At 41.4% G+C, this 17,513-nt stretch overlaps 1 protein-coding gene across 4 annotated transcripts in view; it reads left to right on the plus strand.

Moving 5' to 3' along the window:
- The window catches only part of PSPC1 (paraspeckle component 1), a 115,689-nt gene that overhangs the window by 37,754 nt on the left and 60,422 nt on the right, over nucleotides 1-17,513 (plus strand). For all 4 annotated transcript variants that reach the window (XR_012514460.1, XR_012514461.1, XM_039473393.2 and 1 more), the window contains exon 5: nucleotides 9,982-10,066. Coding sequence is in view for 2 of the 4 variants with exons in the window: in XM_039473393.2 (XP_039329327.1) it covers nucleotides 9,982-10,066 (85 nt within the window). In the remaining 2 variants the exon portion in view is untranslated. The remainder of the gene's footprint in view (nucleotides 1-9,981; nucleotides 10,067-17,513) is intronic.

A 17,513-nucleotide genomic window follows, 5' to 3' on the forward strand; every position in this document is an offset into this window, starting at 1 on the left:
GCGACCTCTGCCTCCCGTGTTCAAGCAGTTCTTGTGCCTGAGCCTCCCTAGTAGCTGGGACTACGGGTGTGTGCCGCCATGCCTGGCTAATTTTTTTTTTTTAGGTGGAAGTTTGCTCTTGTTGCCCAGGCTGGAGGGCATTGGTGTGATCTTGGCTCACTGTAACCTCCACGTTGGGTTTAAGCGATCCTCCTGCCTCAGCATCCTAAGTGGCTGGGATTACAAGTGTGTGCTACCACACTTGGCTAATTTTTTCTGTTTTTAGTAGGGATGTGGTTTCACTATGTTGGCCAGGCTGATCTCAAACTCCTGACCTCAGGTGATCTGCCTCCCAAAACTGGGATTACAAGCATGAGCCACTGTGCTTGTAATATTTTTGTATTTTTAGTAGAGTTGGAATTTCTGCATGTTGGTGAAACTGGTTTTTTTTTTTTTTTTTTTTTTTCTTTTGAGACGGAGTTTTGCTCTGGCTGGACTGCAATGGCGCAATCTCGGCTCACCGCAACCTCTGCTGCCCGGGTTCAGGCAATTCTCCTGCCTCAGCCTCCCGAGTAGCTGGGATTACAGGCACGCGCCACCATGCCCAGCTAATTTTTGTATCTTTAATAGAGACGGGGTTTCACCATGTTGACCAGGATGGTCTCGATCTCTCGACCTCGTGATCCACCCACTTCGGCCTCCCAAAGTGCTGGGATTACAGGCTTGAGCCACCGCGCCCGGCCCCGAAACTGGTTTTGAACTCATAGCCTCAAGTGATATGCCCACCTTGGCCTCCCAGAATGCTGAGATTACAGATGCGAGCCACCATGCCCGGCCGAGAGATCTTAAAGTTTGTCCTGGTGGTTTTGAAATTTTGTTATACATTATAATCATCTTGGAAATTTAAAAAATTTTGTTCCCTGGGCCCTGTGGTTGCCCTAGCCCTTCTGTTCACTATGAATTATTTTCTCTTAACCTGCTAGGTACTTCTTTCCCATTTTGTTTCCCGCCTATCTACTGTTGTGCTTAGTTAGGAAATAATGTTGATTAGAAGTGGAAGCATCTGTACTAAAGATTTGTCTTGATGCTACGGACAAACAGTGGTATAACATTCATTAATTTAGCACATCTTTAATATTAGTTATAGGAGACACATCTGAGGTACTGAGGATATATTGATGGCAAAGAACATTTCCTTAGACTTCAGTTTTTTCTTGAGTTCTTAGAAAACTTTGCCTGAAGGTATTTTGACATTTGAAGTAGAGTAATTTTACATAGCTATTTTTCCTATGAGTTTAAGTTTTGTGTGTGTTCATTTGACATTGCCTGTTGCATCCTACTCCCTGCTTCTGGTTCACTTGTGCTAAAGTGCTTATTTCATCAAAAGTCTGAAGCTGGTAAATTTCATTTTAAATTTGTTTAAAAATTTACAAAGTTGCTGGATGTAGTGGTTCACGCCTGTAATCCCAGTACTTTGGGAGGCTGAGGCAGGTGGATCACCTGAGGTTGGGAGTTCGAGACCAGCTTGACCAACTTGGAGAAACCCTGTCTCTATAAAAAATAAAAAATTAGCTGAGTGTGGTGGCACATGTCTGTAATCCCAGCAACTTGGAAAGCTGAGGCAGGAGAATTGCTTGAACCTGGGAGGCAGAGATTGCGGTGAGCCAACATCTCACCACTGCCCTTTAGCCTGGGCAACGAGTGAAACTCGGTCTCAAAAAAAAAATTTAAAAAGTTATGACTTCCTTCCATTTATTCTACAGTTTTATGTTTCTTCCTTTTTTTTCCTTCTTTTTTGAGACAGAGTCTTGCTCTGTTGTCCAAGCTGGAGTGCTGGAGTGCAGTGGAACAATCTCTGTTCATTGTATCCTCTGCCTTCTGGGTTCAAGTGATTCTCCTGCTTCAGCCTCCCAAGTAGCTGGGATTACAGGTGCACATCACCATACCCAGCTAATTTTGCATTTTTAATAGAGATGAGGTTTCACTGTATTGGTCAGACTAGTCTTGAACTCCATACCTCAGGTGATCACCCGCCTCGGCCTCCCAAAGTGCTGTGATTACAAGCGTGAGCCACTACACCCAGCCTACAATTTCATATTTCATCCAGTGTTTCTAAGTATGCATTCAGGTTGAGGAGAGACTTTAAGTAATCTTAGTTGTGTGGTTCTGCAGAAACATGTATTATGACATATGGAAGGAGAAACCTCAAACAGTACAGAAAAAGTGTCCCCCATTCCCTACCTTCTGCTTTTTTGTAGGGATCACTCTTTTGTGTTTTAATTCTCTTTTGTATCCTTCAATGAAAATAAAAAATCTTGCATATGTCATTAGATGTTCGCGTGTATTTGTAAGCAAAAAAAAAAAAAAAAAAAAAAAAAAATCATAGTAAAACAAACTGGCTGGGTGCAGCATGCTGTAATTCTGGCACTTTGGGAAGCTGAGGTGGAGAGTTGCTTGAGTCCAGCAGTTCAGGACTGCTAACCTCAGCAACATAGTGAAACCCCATCTCTACCAAAAGTACAAAAATTACCTGGGCATAGTGGCGTGTGTCTGTAGTTGCAGCTATTTGTGGAGGCTGAGGTGGGCAGATTGCTCGAGCCTGGGAGCTCGAGGCTGTAGTGAGCTATCATTGTGCCACTGTATTCCAGCTTGGGTGACAGAACGAGACCCTGTCTCAAAACAAAAAAGCTGTTGACCTTTTATATACCTTCTTTACCTTCTACATGAGTATATAAGTATCTGCCTTATATTTTCAATGGCTGTATGATATTCTTCTAAGTGGGTATAGTTAGTTTAGTTCATCCTCTTTTGATTGGTAACAATTTTCCTTTTCAGTTTGTTTTTAAAAGCAGTGCTACGAAGAATATATGTGCATGCATCAGAAAATTTCTGTAAATGTTGATTCTTACTGAACACACGGGTACCTTATAATTGTTTCATTTATACTTTACTGACAGTTATTTAGTCCTTTCTAGATTCAAATCCTATTTATTTATTTATGAATGAGATGGAGTCTTGTTCTGTCACCCAAGCTGGAATGCAGTGGTGCAATCTCAGCTCACTACAGCCTCTGTCTACCTCCCAGGTTCAAGCGATTCTCTAGCCGCAGCCTCCCAAGTAGCTGGGACTACAGGCAGGAGCCACTACACCTGACTAATTTTTGTATTTTTAGTAGAGACAGGGTTTTGCGATGTTGACCAACCTGGTCTCGAACTCCTGGCCTCAAGTGATCTGCCCACATTGGCCTCCCAAAGTGCTGGAATTACAGGCGTGAGCCCCCGGGCCTAGCCTCATTACATTTATTACAAGTTATTTTTATTTCTTCTCCCATGTCTTTTTGATCATTACTATAGGAGAACATTTCTGAATTTTCTTCATGGTTGTTTTTTTGTTACCTTTGTGACTGTATCTTATATAACTTTCAGTAGATAGTATTAGATGTCCACTATGTATTTTGCTTTACTCCCTCCTCTTCCACTACTGGATTTTTCTTGATTATATTATTTATTGTGTACACATTTATATTTATAAATGAAGTAATAGAAGGATATTTATTTCCTACAAATGATATCTTGTGCTCTGTGACTACCAAAGAAAAAAGAATGAGAAAATTAGGGTATTAGTCTCCTCTTTCTCTTTCTGTCAGTTTTTTTTTTTTTTTTTTTTGAGACGGAGTTTCGCTCTTGTTACCCAGGCTGGAGTGCAATGGCGCGATCTCGGCTCACTGCAACCTCCGCCTCCTGGGTTCAGGCAATTCTCCTGCCTCAGCCTCCTGAGTAGCTGGGATTATAGGCACGCGCCACCATGCCCAGCTAATTTTTTGTATTTTTAGTAGAGACGGGGTTTCACCATGTTGACCAGGTTGGTCTCGATCTCTCGACCTTGTGATCCACCCGCCTCGGCCTCCCAAAGTGCTGGGATTACAGGCTTGAGCCACCGCGCCCGGCCTCTTTCTGTCAGTTTTTATTTTGCCTCTGATTTGTCTGGATTTGTGACACTGAATTAATATTGTTTAATCATAAACCTCTTATGTGTTTAAATCTTAATATCTCAAGTAGGTTCAGGCATAACTGTTCTGTTCTTTACTTGTCTGATGTTTATCCTCTCTTGACTTCTTTAAGAAGGACTTAGAGAAACATACTTATTAAACTCTTGTATGTGCTAGGATGATATCTATGACTCTTGTACTTTAAACTGGCTCGAGTGGTATAAAATTCAGGATCTTTTTCCCCCTTCTTATTACTTAATACCATGTTTCATTGTCTTTTGGCATTAAGTGTTGCCATGGAAGTGTCTGAAGCCTGAATTTTTCTCATACTTGTTTTATTACATTTTTCTGACTCTCTATTCTTATATTCAAAATATATCTGTGAACTCTAATACTGTAATACTTCAACTTTTCTTTGAAACTAGGATGCCCTTTCTTTTCTTTTCTTTCTTTCTTTTTTTTTTTTTTTTTTTTTTTTTTTTGAGACGGAGTTTCGCTCTTCTTGCCCAGGCTGGAGAGCAATGGCGCCATCTCGGCTCACCGCAACCTCCACCTCCTGGGTTCAAGCAATTCTCCTGCCTCAGCCTCCTGAGTAGCTGGGATTACAGGCACGTGCCACCATGCCCAGCTAATTTTTTGTACTTTTAGTAGAGACGGGGTTTCACCATGTTGACCAGGATGGTCTCTCTTGACCTCGTGATCCACCCACCTCAGCCTCCCAAAGTGCTGGGATTACAGGCTTGAGCCACTGTGCCCGGCTTTTTCTTTCTTTTTTTTCCCCTCCTTTATTTTTTATTTTTTCTTTATTTATTTTTATTTGAGACATTCTCACTCTGTGTCCCAGGCTTGTCAGGCTGGTGTGTAGTGATGCTTACTGCAGTCTCAATCTCTTGGGCTCAGATGATCCTTCCACTCAGCTTCCCGAGTGGCTGGAACTACAGCTGCATGCCGCCACACCCTGCTAATTTTTGTATTTTTAAAAGTAGAGATGTTGTTTTGCCATTTTGTCCAGGCTGGTCTCAAACTCCTGGGCTCAAGTATTCTGCCCACCTTGGCCTCACAGGGATTGCAGGTGTGAGCCACTGTGCCCAGCCTTGGATATGCTGTTTTGGTGTGCATATGCAACTCTTATATTTTTAGAAAATAAAATTGTTAGAAGTTAAACATTCAGTTTTCATGACTTGTGCAATATTAAATTGAGAAAACACTTTCTCACAGTCTTACAAATCAAAATTTTAATTTGTTTATATTCCCCTTTTCTGTATCTGTATTTATGGTACTTTGAAATTATAGCATATAATCTTATTAAGTTTGTTGGGACAGCATTTTAATTAATTAATTAATTTGAGACAATCTTGCTCTGTTGCCTAGACAGGAGTGCAGTGGCGTGATCTTGGCTCACTGCAGCCTCCACCTCCCAGGTTCAAGCGATTCTTCCGCCTGAGCCTCCTGAGTAGCTGGGACTACAGGCATGTGCCACCACGCCTGGCTAATTTTTGCACTTTTAGTAGAGAGACGGTTTTGCAGTGTTGGCCAGACTGGTCTCGAACTCCTGACCTTAAGTTATCCACCTACCCTGGCCTCCCAAAGTGCTGGAATTATTTTTGGGAGGCTGAGGCAGCCTCCCACTTTGGTGAGCCACTGCGCCCTGCCAGGAAAGCATTTCAAAGTGTTATTTGGTCTAGTAAGTAGTAAGTAGTATTGTAGATGATACCTTCATGTCTGTGGATGCCTTTGCTTTATTAAGAAAAATTCTTGAGTGTAGTTACCTGGATCAAAAGAGAAAGATGTCTCTAGTTATGTACTTTTTACAGTTTTTTTCCCTAGAAGGATATTATCATGGTAATGTACAGATGTATAAGCTCTAGTGAAATTCAGGAACTTTGGGTATTAGAAACTTTAAAACATATATAATTTAGTAAGCATAAAATAGTAGTTTTAAGTTTATAGTTGTTTTAAGTATTAGGTAATTGTGCTTATTTGATAATTTGATTGTTGGAGCCTTTTGAGCTAATTATACTGATGTTACAGATGAGGTAATAAGATCTGAGAGGTTAAAAGCAGCTTTGTTAACTTGTATAACCTGTCAGTCCTGGCTGTTTGGGAGACTCAGGTAGCTGTTTGGGAGACTGAGGTGGAATCACTTGAGCCCAGGAATTTGAGACTATTGAGCTGTGATCATGCCACTGCACTCCATCCTGGGTGACGAGTGAGACCCTGTCTCTGAGAGAAAAAAAAAGATATTTAAGTAATTCTAATGAGCATTTAAGATTGAGAACTTTGTTGCAAAGGTTTGAAATAATTGCAGTCATGTTTAACATTTTTTAAGATGAATGTTTTCTTTACGGGCATATTATCAAAACTAATTGGGCCCTGTCTCATATACCAGAACAGACTTTTCTTTTTTTTTGGGACAGAGTTTTGCTCTTTTGTCCAGGCTGTAGTGCAGTGCTGCCTTCTCGGCTCACTGAAACCTCTGTCTTCCAGTTTCAAGCGTTTTTCCTGCCTCAGCTTCCCGAGTAGCTGGGATTATTGGCGCCCGCCACAACACCCAGCTAATTTTTGTATTTTTAGTAGAGATGGGGGTTTCACCATGTTGGTCTGGCTGGTCTTGAACTCCTGACTTCATGATCCACCTGCCTAAGCCTCCCAAAGTGCTGGGGTTACAGATGTGAGTCACCGAGCCTGGCCCAAAACAGACTTTTCTTAGCAACATCCCCAAATGCATGCATATATATATATATATATATATATATATACATATATATATATATACTTTTTTTTTTTCTTCCCCATTTTCAGGCTGAGGCCCTAGATCAAATGCATATTTTTCAGTTTTCCAGGTGAGTCTGATCAACTATATTTGGCTTACTTTGGAATAAGGACAGGGTTTGGCCTGGCATCCCACTTGAATCATGGAATAGCAGGGGCAACTTTAAATTAATCTGTCTGAATCCTGACCGGGCGCGGTGGCTCACATGTGTAATCCCAGCACTTTGGGAGGCCAAGGTGGGTGGATCACCCAAGGTTGGGAGTTGGAGACCAGCCTGACCAACATGGAGAAACTCTGTCTCTACTAAAAATACAAAATTAGCTGGTGTGGTGGCACATGCCTGTAATCCCTGCTACTTGGGAGGCTGAGGCAGGAGAATTTCTTGAACCTGGGAGGCAGAGGTTGCGGTGAGCTGAGATCACGCCATTGCATTCCAGCCTGGGGGACAAGAGTGAAACTCTGACTTAAAAAAAAAAAAAAAATCTATCTGAATCCTTTTTTTTTTCCTGCATAATTTATAAATGATTGTTTCTAATCAGTAAAATGGGGCGGATTATATTTACCTTGTCATGGTTATGATGCGTATCTTGCTATTGTTGTGAAGTTTAGAATATTGGTACTTTAGCTGTAGTATTGTATCAGTCAACTCTGGAGTATAGGGATTTATTAAGAAACATTCAATTGAGGTAATTTGTTCACGTTAGACATTTCAGATATAAAGAGAAAAGGAAAAACAACCTGTAATTGTGCCATCCAGAGTATTTTAACATTTTATTATTTAAACATATATGCATGTGTATATACATGGTTTTGTACAAAATCATAGACAAAGATTTTTAGCTTTGGAGGTTTTTGTTTTTTTTTAATTTTTGCTTGAAAACTTTCTTAAAATAAGAATTAAACTTGAAAATAGAACAATCAGAATGCCAGCCCTTTACATAAAATCAGCAAGAAAAAGGAAAAAGAGAGGCCGGGCGCGGTGGCTCAAGCCTGTAATCCCAGCACTTTGGGAGGCCGAGGCAGGTGGATCACGAGGTCGAGAGATCGAGACCATCCTGGTCAACATGGTGAAACCCCGTCTCTACTAAAAATACAAAAAATTAGCTGGGCATGGTGGCGCGTGCCTGTAATCCCAGCTACTCAGGAGGCTGAGGCAGGAGAATTGCCTGAACCCAGGAGGCGGAGGTTGCGGTGAGCCGAGATCGCGGCATTGCACTCCAGCCTGGGTAACAAGAGCGAAACTCCGTCTCAAAAAAAAAAAAAAGAAAAACGAAAAAGAGAGAAAGAAAGAAGGGAGGGAGGGAGGAAGGGCAGGGAAAAGGACAGGGCAGCAGAGCAGCTTTGGAGACTTTTGATGTGGAACGTGTGTATACACTACTCGGATGTGCAATACGAATGTGCTTTTCCTTATCTTACTCTGGAGCTCCCCTCGTTCTTTATATGACAGGGATTGGTGATAGCGGAAATGCTTTTTTGTTGTTGAAAAGTCTTGTTGATATCAGCATTTAGCTTTGCTTTCTTCAAGAATTCTCACTCTTCTTCATAAGACATTGGCTTAGTGAGGGAGGAATGTCATGCTAATTGTGTTTCCAGGGATGGTCCTTGGGATTTATGTCATTATTCCTGTTTGTCTGGTCTGGTTCTTAAGTGCCCTCTGCTGGTGTCTCTGAAGGCATGTTTTTGGGCTTTGCATTTGCTGCTGAAAACAATTTGTTATAAAATTATAAGCGAAAATGAGTTGATATAGTTATTATTTATTCTGTTTTTAGTATGTATCAGCTCTTATGTTAAAACAGTTACAACCTATTTTATTTTATTTAGAGGCAATTCTGCTGTGCAACTCAGGCTGAAGTGCAGTGGTGTGATCTTGGCTCACTGCAACCTTTGCCTCCTGGGCCCAAGACATCCTCCTGTGCCTTAGCTGCCCTAGTAGCTGGGACTATAGGCATGTGATACCACGATTGGCCAACTTTTTGTTTTGGTTTGTTTTGTTTTGTTTTTGGAGACAGAGTCTTACCCTGTTACGCAGGCTGGAGTGCATGGCATGATCTTGGCTCGCTGCAACCTCTGGCTCCCATATTCAAGTGATTCTCATGCCTCAACCTCCCGAGTATCTGGAATTACAGGCACGAACACCCAGCTAATTTTTGTATTTTTAGTAGAGACGGGGTTTCGCCATGTTGGCCAGGCTGGTCTTAAACTCCTGATCTCAGGTGATCCACTTGCTTTGGCCTCCCAAAGTGCTGGAATTAAGCTGTGAGCCACCACGCCTGGGCCTAAGTTTTGTATTTTTTGTAGACAGGATTTCACTGTGTTGCTCAGCTGGTCTCGAACTCCTTGGCTGAAGTGATCCACCTGCCTCAGCCTCTCAAACTGCTGGGGTTACAGGCACAAGCCAGCCTACCTATTTTAATTTCTTGACATAAAGATGAATTTTTTTTTTTTGAGATGCAGTCAACTCACTCTGTTGCTTACCTGGGCCTCCCAAAGTGCTGGCATTGTAAGTGTGAGCCACCGTGCCAAGCCAAGATGAGTTTTATTAGGCTTTTTCCCCCCAACAAGAATGAACTTTTTCTTTCTTCCTTCCCTTCCCTCCCCTCCCCTCCCCGTCCCCGTCCCCTTCCCCGTCCCCGTCCCCGTCCCCGTCCCCGTCCTTTCCTTTTTCCTTTCCTTTCCTTCTTTCCCTTCTTTCCCTTCCTTCCTTCCTTCCGTCCGTCCGTCCTTTGTCTTCCTTCCTTCCTTCCTGTCTTCCTTCCTATACAGTCTTCCTCTGTCATTCAGGCTGGAGTGTGTGCAGTGGTGCAATCTTGACTCGCTGCATCCTCCACCTCCCGGTCAAATGATTCTCCTGCCTCAGCCTTCTGAGTAGCTGGGACTACAGGCGCATGCCCCCATGCCCAGCTAATTTTTGTAGTTTTGGTTGAGTTGGGGTTTTGCCATGTTGGTCACGCTGGTCTCGAATTCCTGGCCTTGAATGATCTGCCTGCCTTGGCCTCCTAAAGTACTGGGGTTGCAGGTGTGCCATCGCGCCTGGCCAAGAATGAACTTGAATACTCTTTTTTTATATATACACGAAGAAATGGTTAAGAAAGTATATTTATTTGATTAATTACTCAGCTTACAATTTATTATAAAATGACTAATATATCAGTATGTTGTCAGTGATAGAGAACCTCTGTGCGTATTGGAAAAATATGGAAAGTGAAACTAAAAATATTAATATGCTGTCATTATTTTATAGATCTAATGAGGCGTCAAGAAGAACTCAGACGCTTGGAAGAACTCAGAAACCAAGAGCTGCAAAAACGGAAGCAAATACAACTAAGGTAAACGAAGATAATTGTAAGAAACATGGATACATGTCTTATTAATAAGACTCCCCAATACCGGTTACAAGTTGTGTAAGCTGAGTATCACAGAAGAAATAGGAAAATTGCCTATTTTAACCACATACAGTGAATTACTTCATAATTCTTTGCTATTGTTAGTTTAGCTGGTTAAGGGCACTTTGAATACGAACACTTTGAAGTTAAGGGTTTTGGGTATTATTATAAGTAATTCATTGTAAGAATATGCTGTGAACATCGATTTTTCCAGAGATGGATATATTTGAGTTGCTCTTAGTTTTTATTTTGTCATGTGTATAACTCTACTATGAATATTTCTTTATGTATCTTTGTGCTTCTGATAATGTCTAAAAAAGATTTCTGAGGCTGGGGGCGGTGGCTCATGCCTGTAATTCTAGCACTTTGGGAGGCCAAGGTGGGCAGGCAGATCATCTGAGGGCAGGAGTTCAAGACCAGCCTGGTGAACATGGTGAAACCCTGTCTCTACTAAAAATAAAAAAAGTAGCCAGGCGTGGTGGCACGTGCCTGTAATCCTAGCTACTCAGGAGGCTGAGGTAGGAGAATCGCTTGAACCTGGGAGGCAGAGGTTGTGGTGATCCAAGATCTTGCCACTGCACTCCAGCCTGGGCTACAGAGTGAGACTCTATGTTAAAAAAAAAAAAAAAAAAAAAAAGGCCAGGCGCAGTGGCTCAAGCCTGTAATCCCAGCACTTTGGGAGGCCAAGGCGGGTGGATCACGAGGTTGAGAGATCGAGACCATCCTGGTCAACATGGTGAAACCCTGTCTCTACTAAAAATACAAAAAACTAGCTGGGCGTGGTGGCGCATGCCTGTAATCCCAGCTATTTAGGAGGCCGAGGCAGGAGAATTGCCTGAACCCAGGAGGCGGAGGTTGCAGTGAGCCGAGATCGCGCCATTGCACTCCAGCCTGGGTAACAAGAGCGAAACTCCGTCTCAAAAAAAAAAAAAAAAGTTTTGATGGTCAGCTTAAAATCTTTTAGGTTTAAGTAAGGATGTTTGGGAGAGTGGTTAATTCAAGATGTTTAAACCCAAATTGACAACTCACCTTGTGGTTGTGGTATTTAATTGCAAAATATAATGGTATAAACATTATTTTTTAAAGGTTCAGAAATTATACTAGTTAGGAAATATTGTGAACAAAGCTATGAAAGTTGAAGCAAACTTAGAAATCTTTTTGAAAATAATGTTTGTTTTAAAAATAAAAAGTGCTTGTCATAAGAAAATAAGGTGCTCATGGGGATGTAAAAGTAAAGAAAAACGTGAAAAACCATGAACAAATTTGAAGCTTCTCTGGTCTGCAGAGAGGTGATATTCTGTATATTTTGATGTTTTTTTCCCACATTTTTGTACCTGAGTTAATATATAAATATTTCTATGTGATTTTACTCTACCCAATTCATTTTTGAATTATATTCCCAGGACAGACAGCATTAACATTCACCTAGGGAATTGTTAGTAATGTAGTCTCAAGCCTCCCCGCAGAACTACTGAATGAGAAGCTATAGTGGTGGGGCCCAGCCACCAGGAATCCTCCAGGTTATTCAGATATATCTAAAAGCTTGAGAACCACTATATTTTTTTACAACTTTGAAACATTAATGTGCCTTCCTCAGGGACCTTTTTAAAAACTTCTTTTTCTTTCCTTTTTATATAACATGTTCAAATCTCTTATACTTTTTTTTTTTTTTTTTTTTTTTAAACACAGAATCTCGCTCTGTCGCCAGGCTGGAGTGCAGTGGCGCAATTGCAGCTCTCTGCAGTCTCTGCCTCCTGGGTTCACTTGACTTTCCTGCCTCAGCCTCCTAAGTAGCTGAGACTACAGGCGCACGCCACCACGCCTGGCTAATTTTTGTATTTTTTAGTAGTGATGGGGTTTTACCATGTTGGCCAGGATGCTTTCGATCTCTTGACCTCATGATCCTCCCACCTCGACCTCCCAAAGTGCTGGGATTACAGGCATGAGCCACTGTGACTGGCTGTTTTTTTTGAGGCAGTTTCACTCTTGTTTCCCAGTGCAGTGGTGTGATCTCGGCTCACTGTAACCTTTGCCCCCGGGTTCAAGTGATTCTCCTGCCTCAGCCTGCTGAGTAGCTGGGATTACACGCATACACCATCACAGCAAGCTAATTTTGTATTTTTAGTGGCGATGGGGCTTCATCATGTTGGCCAGGCTGGTCTTGAACTCCTGACCTCAGGTGGTCTACCTGCTTCGGCCTCCCAAATTGCTGGGATTACAGGTGTGAGCCACCATGCCCAGCCAGATTATTCTACTTTTAACAAAGATAAGGAAACCCTCTCTACCTTAACATAAAGTCTTACCCGAATCCAGCTTTTTCCTCTTAAATTTAGACATGACAGCTAGACTTTTTGAAATTGTACCTACCCCTTGTGTAAGCAAAAAATAAATCATTAAAACCAAACAATATGAGGGGTGAATTGCAAAATAGGATTAAAAAATACAATGAATTAACTGAATTTTCTTACAGATGAATAACATAATTACATTAAAAGGGGATAGGGAAGAAAACAGGGAACCGAAATAACTGGAAAATAGTATCTTGACTGGATGTCATAATGGTAATAAGAACCATACATAAATTCTGTAAGATAGTTAGGCATATGAGCTTATTGTTCTTAAACTACTTTGTGTGTATGTGTACTTAGATGAACAGGTTAGTACGTACAGTCTTTTGTATCTGTGGATTGTATATCCATGGATTTAGCCAATTGTGATTGATATTTGGGGAAAAAATTGTGTATATGCTAACATGAACAGACTTTTTTTACTTGTCATTTTCTTAACAGTGCAGCATAACCACTATTTACATAGTCTTTTCATGTATTAGATATTCAGTATTAGATATTATGAGTAATCTGGAGATGTTTTGAAGTATGTAAGAGGATGTGTATAGGTTATATGCAAATATTACATCATATGTCAGGGACATCAGCATCCGTGGATTCTGGTGTCTGAGGGAGGTTCTGGAAACAAACCCCTGTACATACCAAGGTGTGACTGTATATTGTAGATAATGAGACCCAGGTTTCTCATTATTAAAGAAAGATGAATGGCTAAAATTAAAATCCTGTGGTATTGGATTTGAATCAGAGATATGAACTCATTGCATTTAATATTGACAGATACATGCAGAAATGTCAGTATGTGTTTATGGGTCAATATGTGTACATATACTGGATTTTATTTTTAATTATTTTAAAAAAACTATTTCTTTTAAGAGACAAGGGCTTGCCCTGTCGCTTAGGCTGAAGTGCAGTGTCAGAATCATATAGCTGACTGTAGCCTTGAACTCCTGGGCTCAAATAATCCTGCCCAAGTAGCTGGGACTATATATAGGTGTGTACCACCATACCCAGCTAATTTTTTAATTTTTATTTTTTGTAGAGATGGGATTATGCTGTGTTGCTTAGACTGGTGTCAAACTTCTGGCCTCAAGCGCTCCTCCTGCCTTGGCCTTCCAAAGTGCAGGCGTGTGCTACCATGCCTAGCCCATGTGCGGTATTTATGGCTTTTTATATTGAGAAGCCCTAGAGGCATTGATGCTTAGATAGCAGTGAACATGGCTGGTGCCTCAATCTCTAATAATAATTATTACAGACAAGCTTTTTTGATGGATGCCAAAGTTGGTGGGCAAAAACTTGAGAAGCAGGATTTTTGCATGGTCTCAAATTTGTATTAAGTACAAATGGAAAAAATACTAAATTTAAAGTGGAGAAACCCAGTAGATACCACCATAACCAAACACTAAATTTCATATCACCTGTAATAAGACAGTTGACATCAGGAGCCCTTTGATACAATTCACTGAATGGGATATAACATTATTTCTGTGATATTCTTGCCATGTATCTATAATCTCATTCCAGTCATGAGAAAACATCAGAGAAACCCAAATTCAAGGGCATTCTACAAAATAATCAGTTCTCTTTAATAGTGTCAGGTTCATGAAAGATACAAAGACTGAACTGTTACAGACTCGTGGAGACTAAGGAGCAATAACAACTAAATGCAACGTGGGATTCTGGGTAAAGTTTTGGAACAGAAGAAAGGTATTAGTGGGCCTGTAGTCCCAGTTACTTAGGAGGCCGAGGTGGGTGGGTTGCTTGAACTCAGGAGTTCTGGGTTGTAGGGCACTGTGCAGATTGGATGTCTGCATTAAGTTCGACATCAATATGGTGACCTTCTGGGAGCAGGGGGCTACCAGGTTACCTAAGGAGAGGTGAATCAGCCCAGGTCAGAAATGGAGTAGGTAAATATTCCCAGGTTGATTAGTAGTGGGATAGCACCTGTGTTTAGCCACTGCACCCCAGCCTGGGAAACGTAGCAAGACCCTGTCTCTTAAAAAAATAAAAATAATTTAGAAAAAAGATATCAGTGGGGAAACTGGTGAAATTTTAATAATGTCTGTAGTTAATTATAATATTGTGCCTGGTATTCATTACTGGTTTTCATAATTTTGTACTATGCTTATACAAGTTGTTAATATTAGGGGAAGCTCGTGAGGCACATATAGGATAGGTTATTGATTTAATCATAGGCCGAGATATTGCATGCTTGTTGCATATGGTAATTTTTTATTGCATCATTTTTAAATTATGTAATCACCATATGAGGGCATCAGATTGGATTTTAAATTCAGTGAACTGAATACTAATAGTAAAAATACCTCAATATGAGATAATTTGATGAGTAACCGTTAAGTTTGGCTAAATTCTAGCAAATAGAGGCAGTGATAAATCTGTTGCAACCTTAGTCTTGCCTGGTGGCTGGGGAATTTCTTTTGAAATTAATGATAAGAATCTTGATTTAAGAAGTGTGAACAACTTGCCTTAAAATTAAGTAGTTTTGTAGTATGTATAAAGGAAAAAAAGAGGTTATGTCTAGGAGCTCATATGTATCCCATATTTGCAAGAGGGAGCAAATGAAGAAAATGGTCACAATTGGCCGGGCGCGGTGGCTCAAGCCTGTAATCCCAGCACTTTGGGAGGCCGAGGCGGGTGGATCATGAGGTCGAGAGATCGAGACCATCCTGGTCAACATGGTGAAACCCCGTCTCTACTAAAAATACTAAAAATTAGCTGGGCATGGTGGCGTGTGCCTGTAATCCCAGCTACTCAGGAGGCTGAGGCAGGAGAATTGCCTGAACCCAGGAGGCGGAGGTTGCGGTGAGCCGAGATCGCGCCATTGCACTCCAGCCTGGGCAACAAGAGCGAAACTCCGTCTCAAAAAAAAAAAAAAAAAAAAAGAAAATGGTCACAATTAAACTGAAGAGATTTACCTGGCTGAGACTGCTACCAAGTAAGACAGCGTTAATCGTTAACCAGACAAATAATCTGACTCTGCCTTTGTGTTTTACTTTAGTTGGAAGATAGAATAATTGGCCTGGCACAGTATATTTTGAGAGAAATTTATTTGAAGTACACTAGTTTCTGGTTTTACTTTCAGTGCTACAAATAAATTATTTAGTTTTTCGTAGGTCACTTAATTCTTCAGAGGCTGTGGCAGTACCGAAGGATGCATGGACTGGTTCAGCCTGTGACTTGACCATTTAGAAGTTTTTCCTTTGTTTTGTTCATTCACTTATTTTTGCATTCTTTCTCTTTCCACCCGTTTACTCACCTGCCCACTTCCTTTTTTTTTTTTTTTTGAGATGGAATTTCATTCTTTTTTTTTTTTTTTTTTTTTTTTTGAGACGGAGTTTTGCCCTTGTTACCCAGGCTGGAGTGCAATGGCGCGATCTCGGCTCACCGCAACCTCCGCCTCCTGGGCTCAGGCAATTCTCCTGCCTCAGCCTCCTGAGTAGCTGGGATTACAGGCACGTGCCACCATGCCCAGCTAATTTTTTGCACTTTTAGTAGAGACGGGGTTTCACCATGTTGACCAGGATGGTCTCGATCTCTCGACCTCGTGATCCACCCGCCTCGGCCTCCCAAAGTGCTGGGATTACAGGCTTGAGCCACTGCGCCCGGCTGGAATTTCATTCTTATCATCCAGGCTAGAGTGCAGTGGTGCGATCTTGGTTCACTACAACCTCCACCACCTCTAGAGTGCAAGTGATTTTCCTGCCTCAGGCTCCTGAGTAGCTGGGATTACAGGAGCCTATTACCACACCTGGCTAATTTTTGTGTTTTTAGTAGAGACAGGGTTTTACCATGTTGGCCAACCTGGTCTTGAACTCTTGACCTCAGATGATCTGCCTGCCTTGCCCTCCCAAAGTGTTGGGATTACAGGTGTGAGCCACTGTGCTCGGCCCCACTTCCTTTTCTTTTTTTGAGATGAAGTCACAGTGCCCGCCCCTACTTCCTTTCTTTTTTTTTCTGAGATGGAGTCTTGCTTTGTTGGCACAGGCTGGAGTGCAGTGACGTAATCTTGGCTCACTGTAGCCTCCACCTCCTGGGTTCAGGTGATTCTCCTGCCTCAGCCTCCTGAGTAGCTTGGATTACAGGCCACCACCACCATGCCTGGCTGATTTTTTTTTTTCCTAGATGCAGTCTTGCTTTGTCACCAAAGCTGGAGTGCAGTGGTGTGATCTTGCCTCACTGCAACCTCTGCCTCCTGGGTTCAAGTGATTTTCCTGTCTCAGCCTCCCAAGTAGCTGGGATTACAGGTGCTTGCCACCACACCTGGTTAATTTTTGTATTTTTAATAGAGACAGGGTTTTACCCTAACCCTAACTGTGTTTGCCAGGCTGGTCTCAAACTCCTGACCTCAGGTGATCCTCCTGACTTGGCCTCCCAAAGTGCTGGGATTACAAGCATGAGCCACTGCGCCTGGCCTCTACTTCCTTTCTTAAGTCATTCAGCAAATTATTGTAAAGCCCTTCTGATCTCTTGGGCTCTGTGATGGACGTGGAGCCATAGTGCCAAACAAGAACAACAAGGAGGTTTTATCCACTAGGCACTTTGCAGAATCCTGCAAAAATATTTGAGACCTGAAAATAATTAATGGGCCTCAAAACAGATTGTAAAATTGAAATTTTATTACTTTTCAATTAAATGTAATGTGAAGGATGTTAAAATTTGTCAAAATTATTAGTTCTCCTCTTTTTAGTAGTTCCATTTGTGAATATAACCTAGGAAGTAATCCTTGACCTGGAGAGGTAATTTATGTAATTATAAAGGTGGTCATCTTGTGGAGTAGAAATACTCAAAGGCCAACATATGGACAATAGGAATATGTCTATATGCTGTTATTAAATTTAGATTATAGGGTCATCTGTGTGGCATAATCACAAGGGCAATGCTTCTCTTCCCCTAATCATTTCCAGTGTGGTGTATAGACTTTTTAATACCCTTTGCTATGGTTATAAAAATGATTTTTATTTTATTTTTTAGACAGAATCTCACTTTGTCACCTAGAACGGAGTGCAGTGATGTGATCACGGCTC

This window comes from Saimiri boliviensis, chromosome 16 (genome assembly GCF_048565385.1).
Source record: "Saimiri boliviensis isolate mSaiBol1 chromosome 16, mSaiBol1.pri, whole genome shotgun sequence".
Taxonomy (NCBI): Eukaryota; Metazoa; Chordata; class Mammalia; order Primates; family Cebidae; genus Saimiri; species Saimiri boliviensis.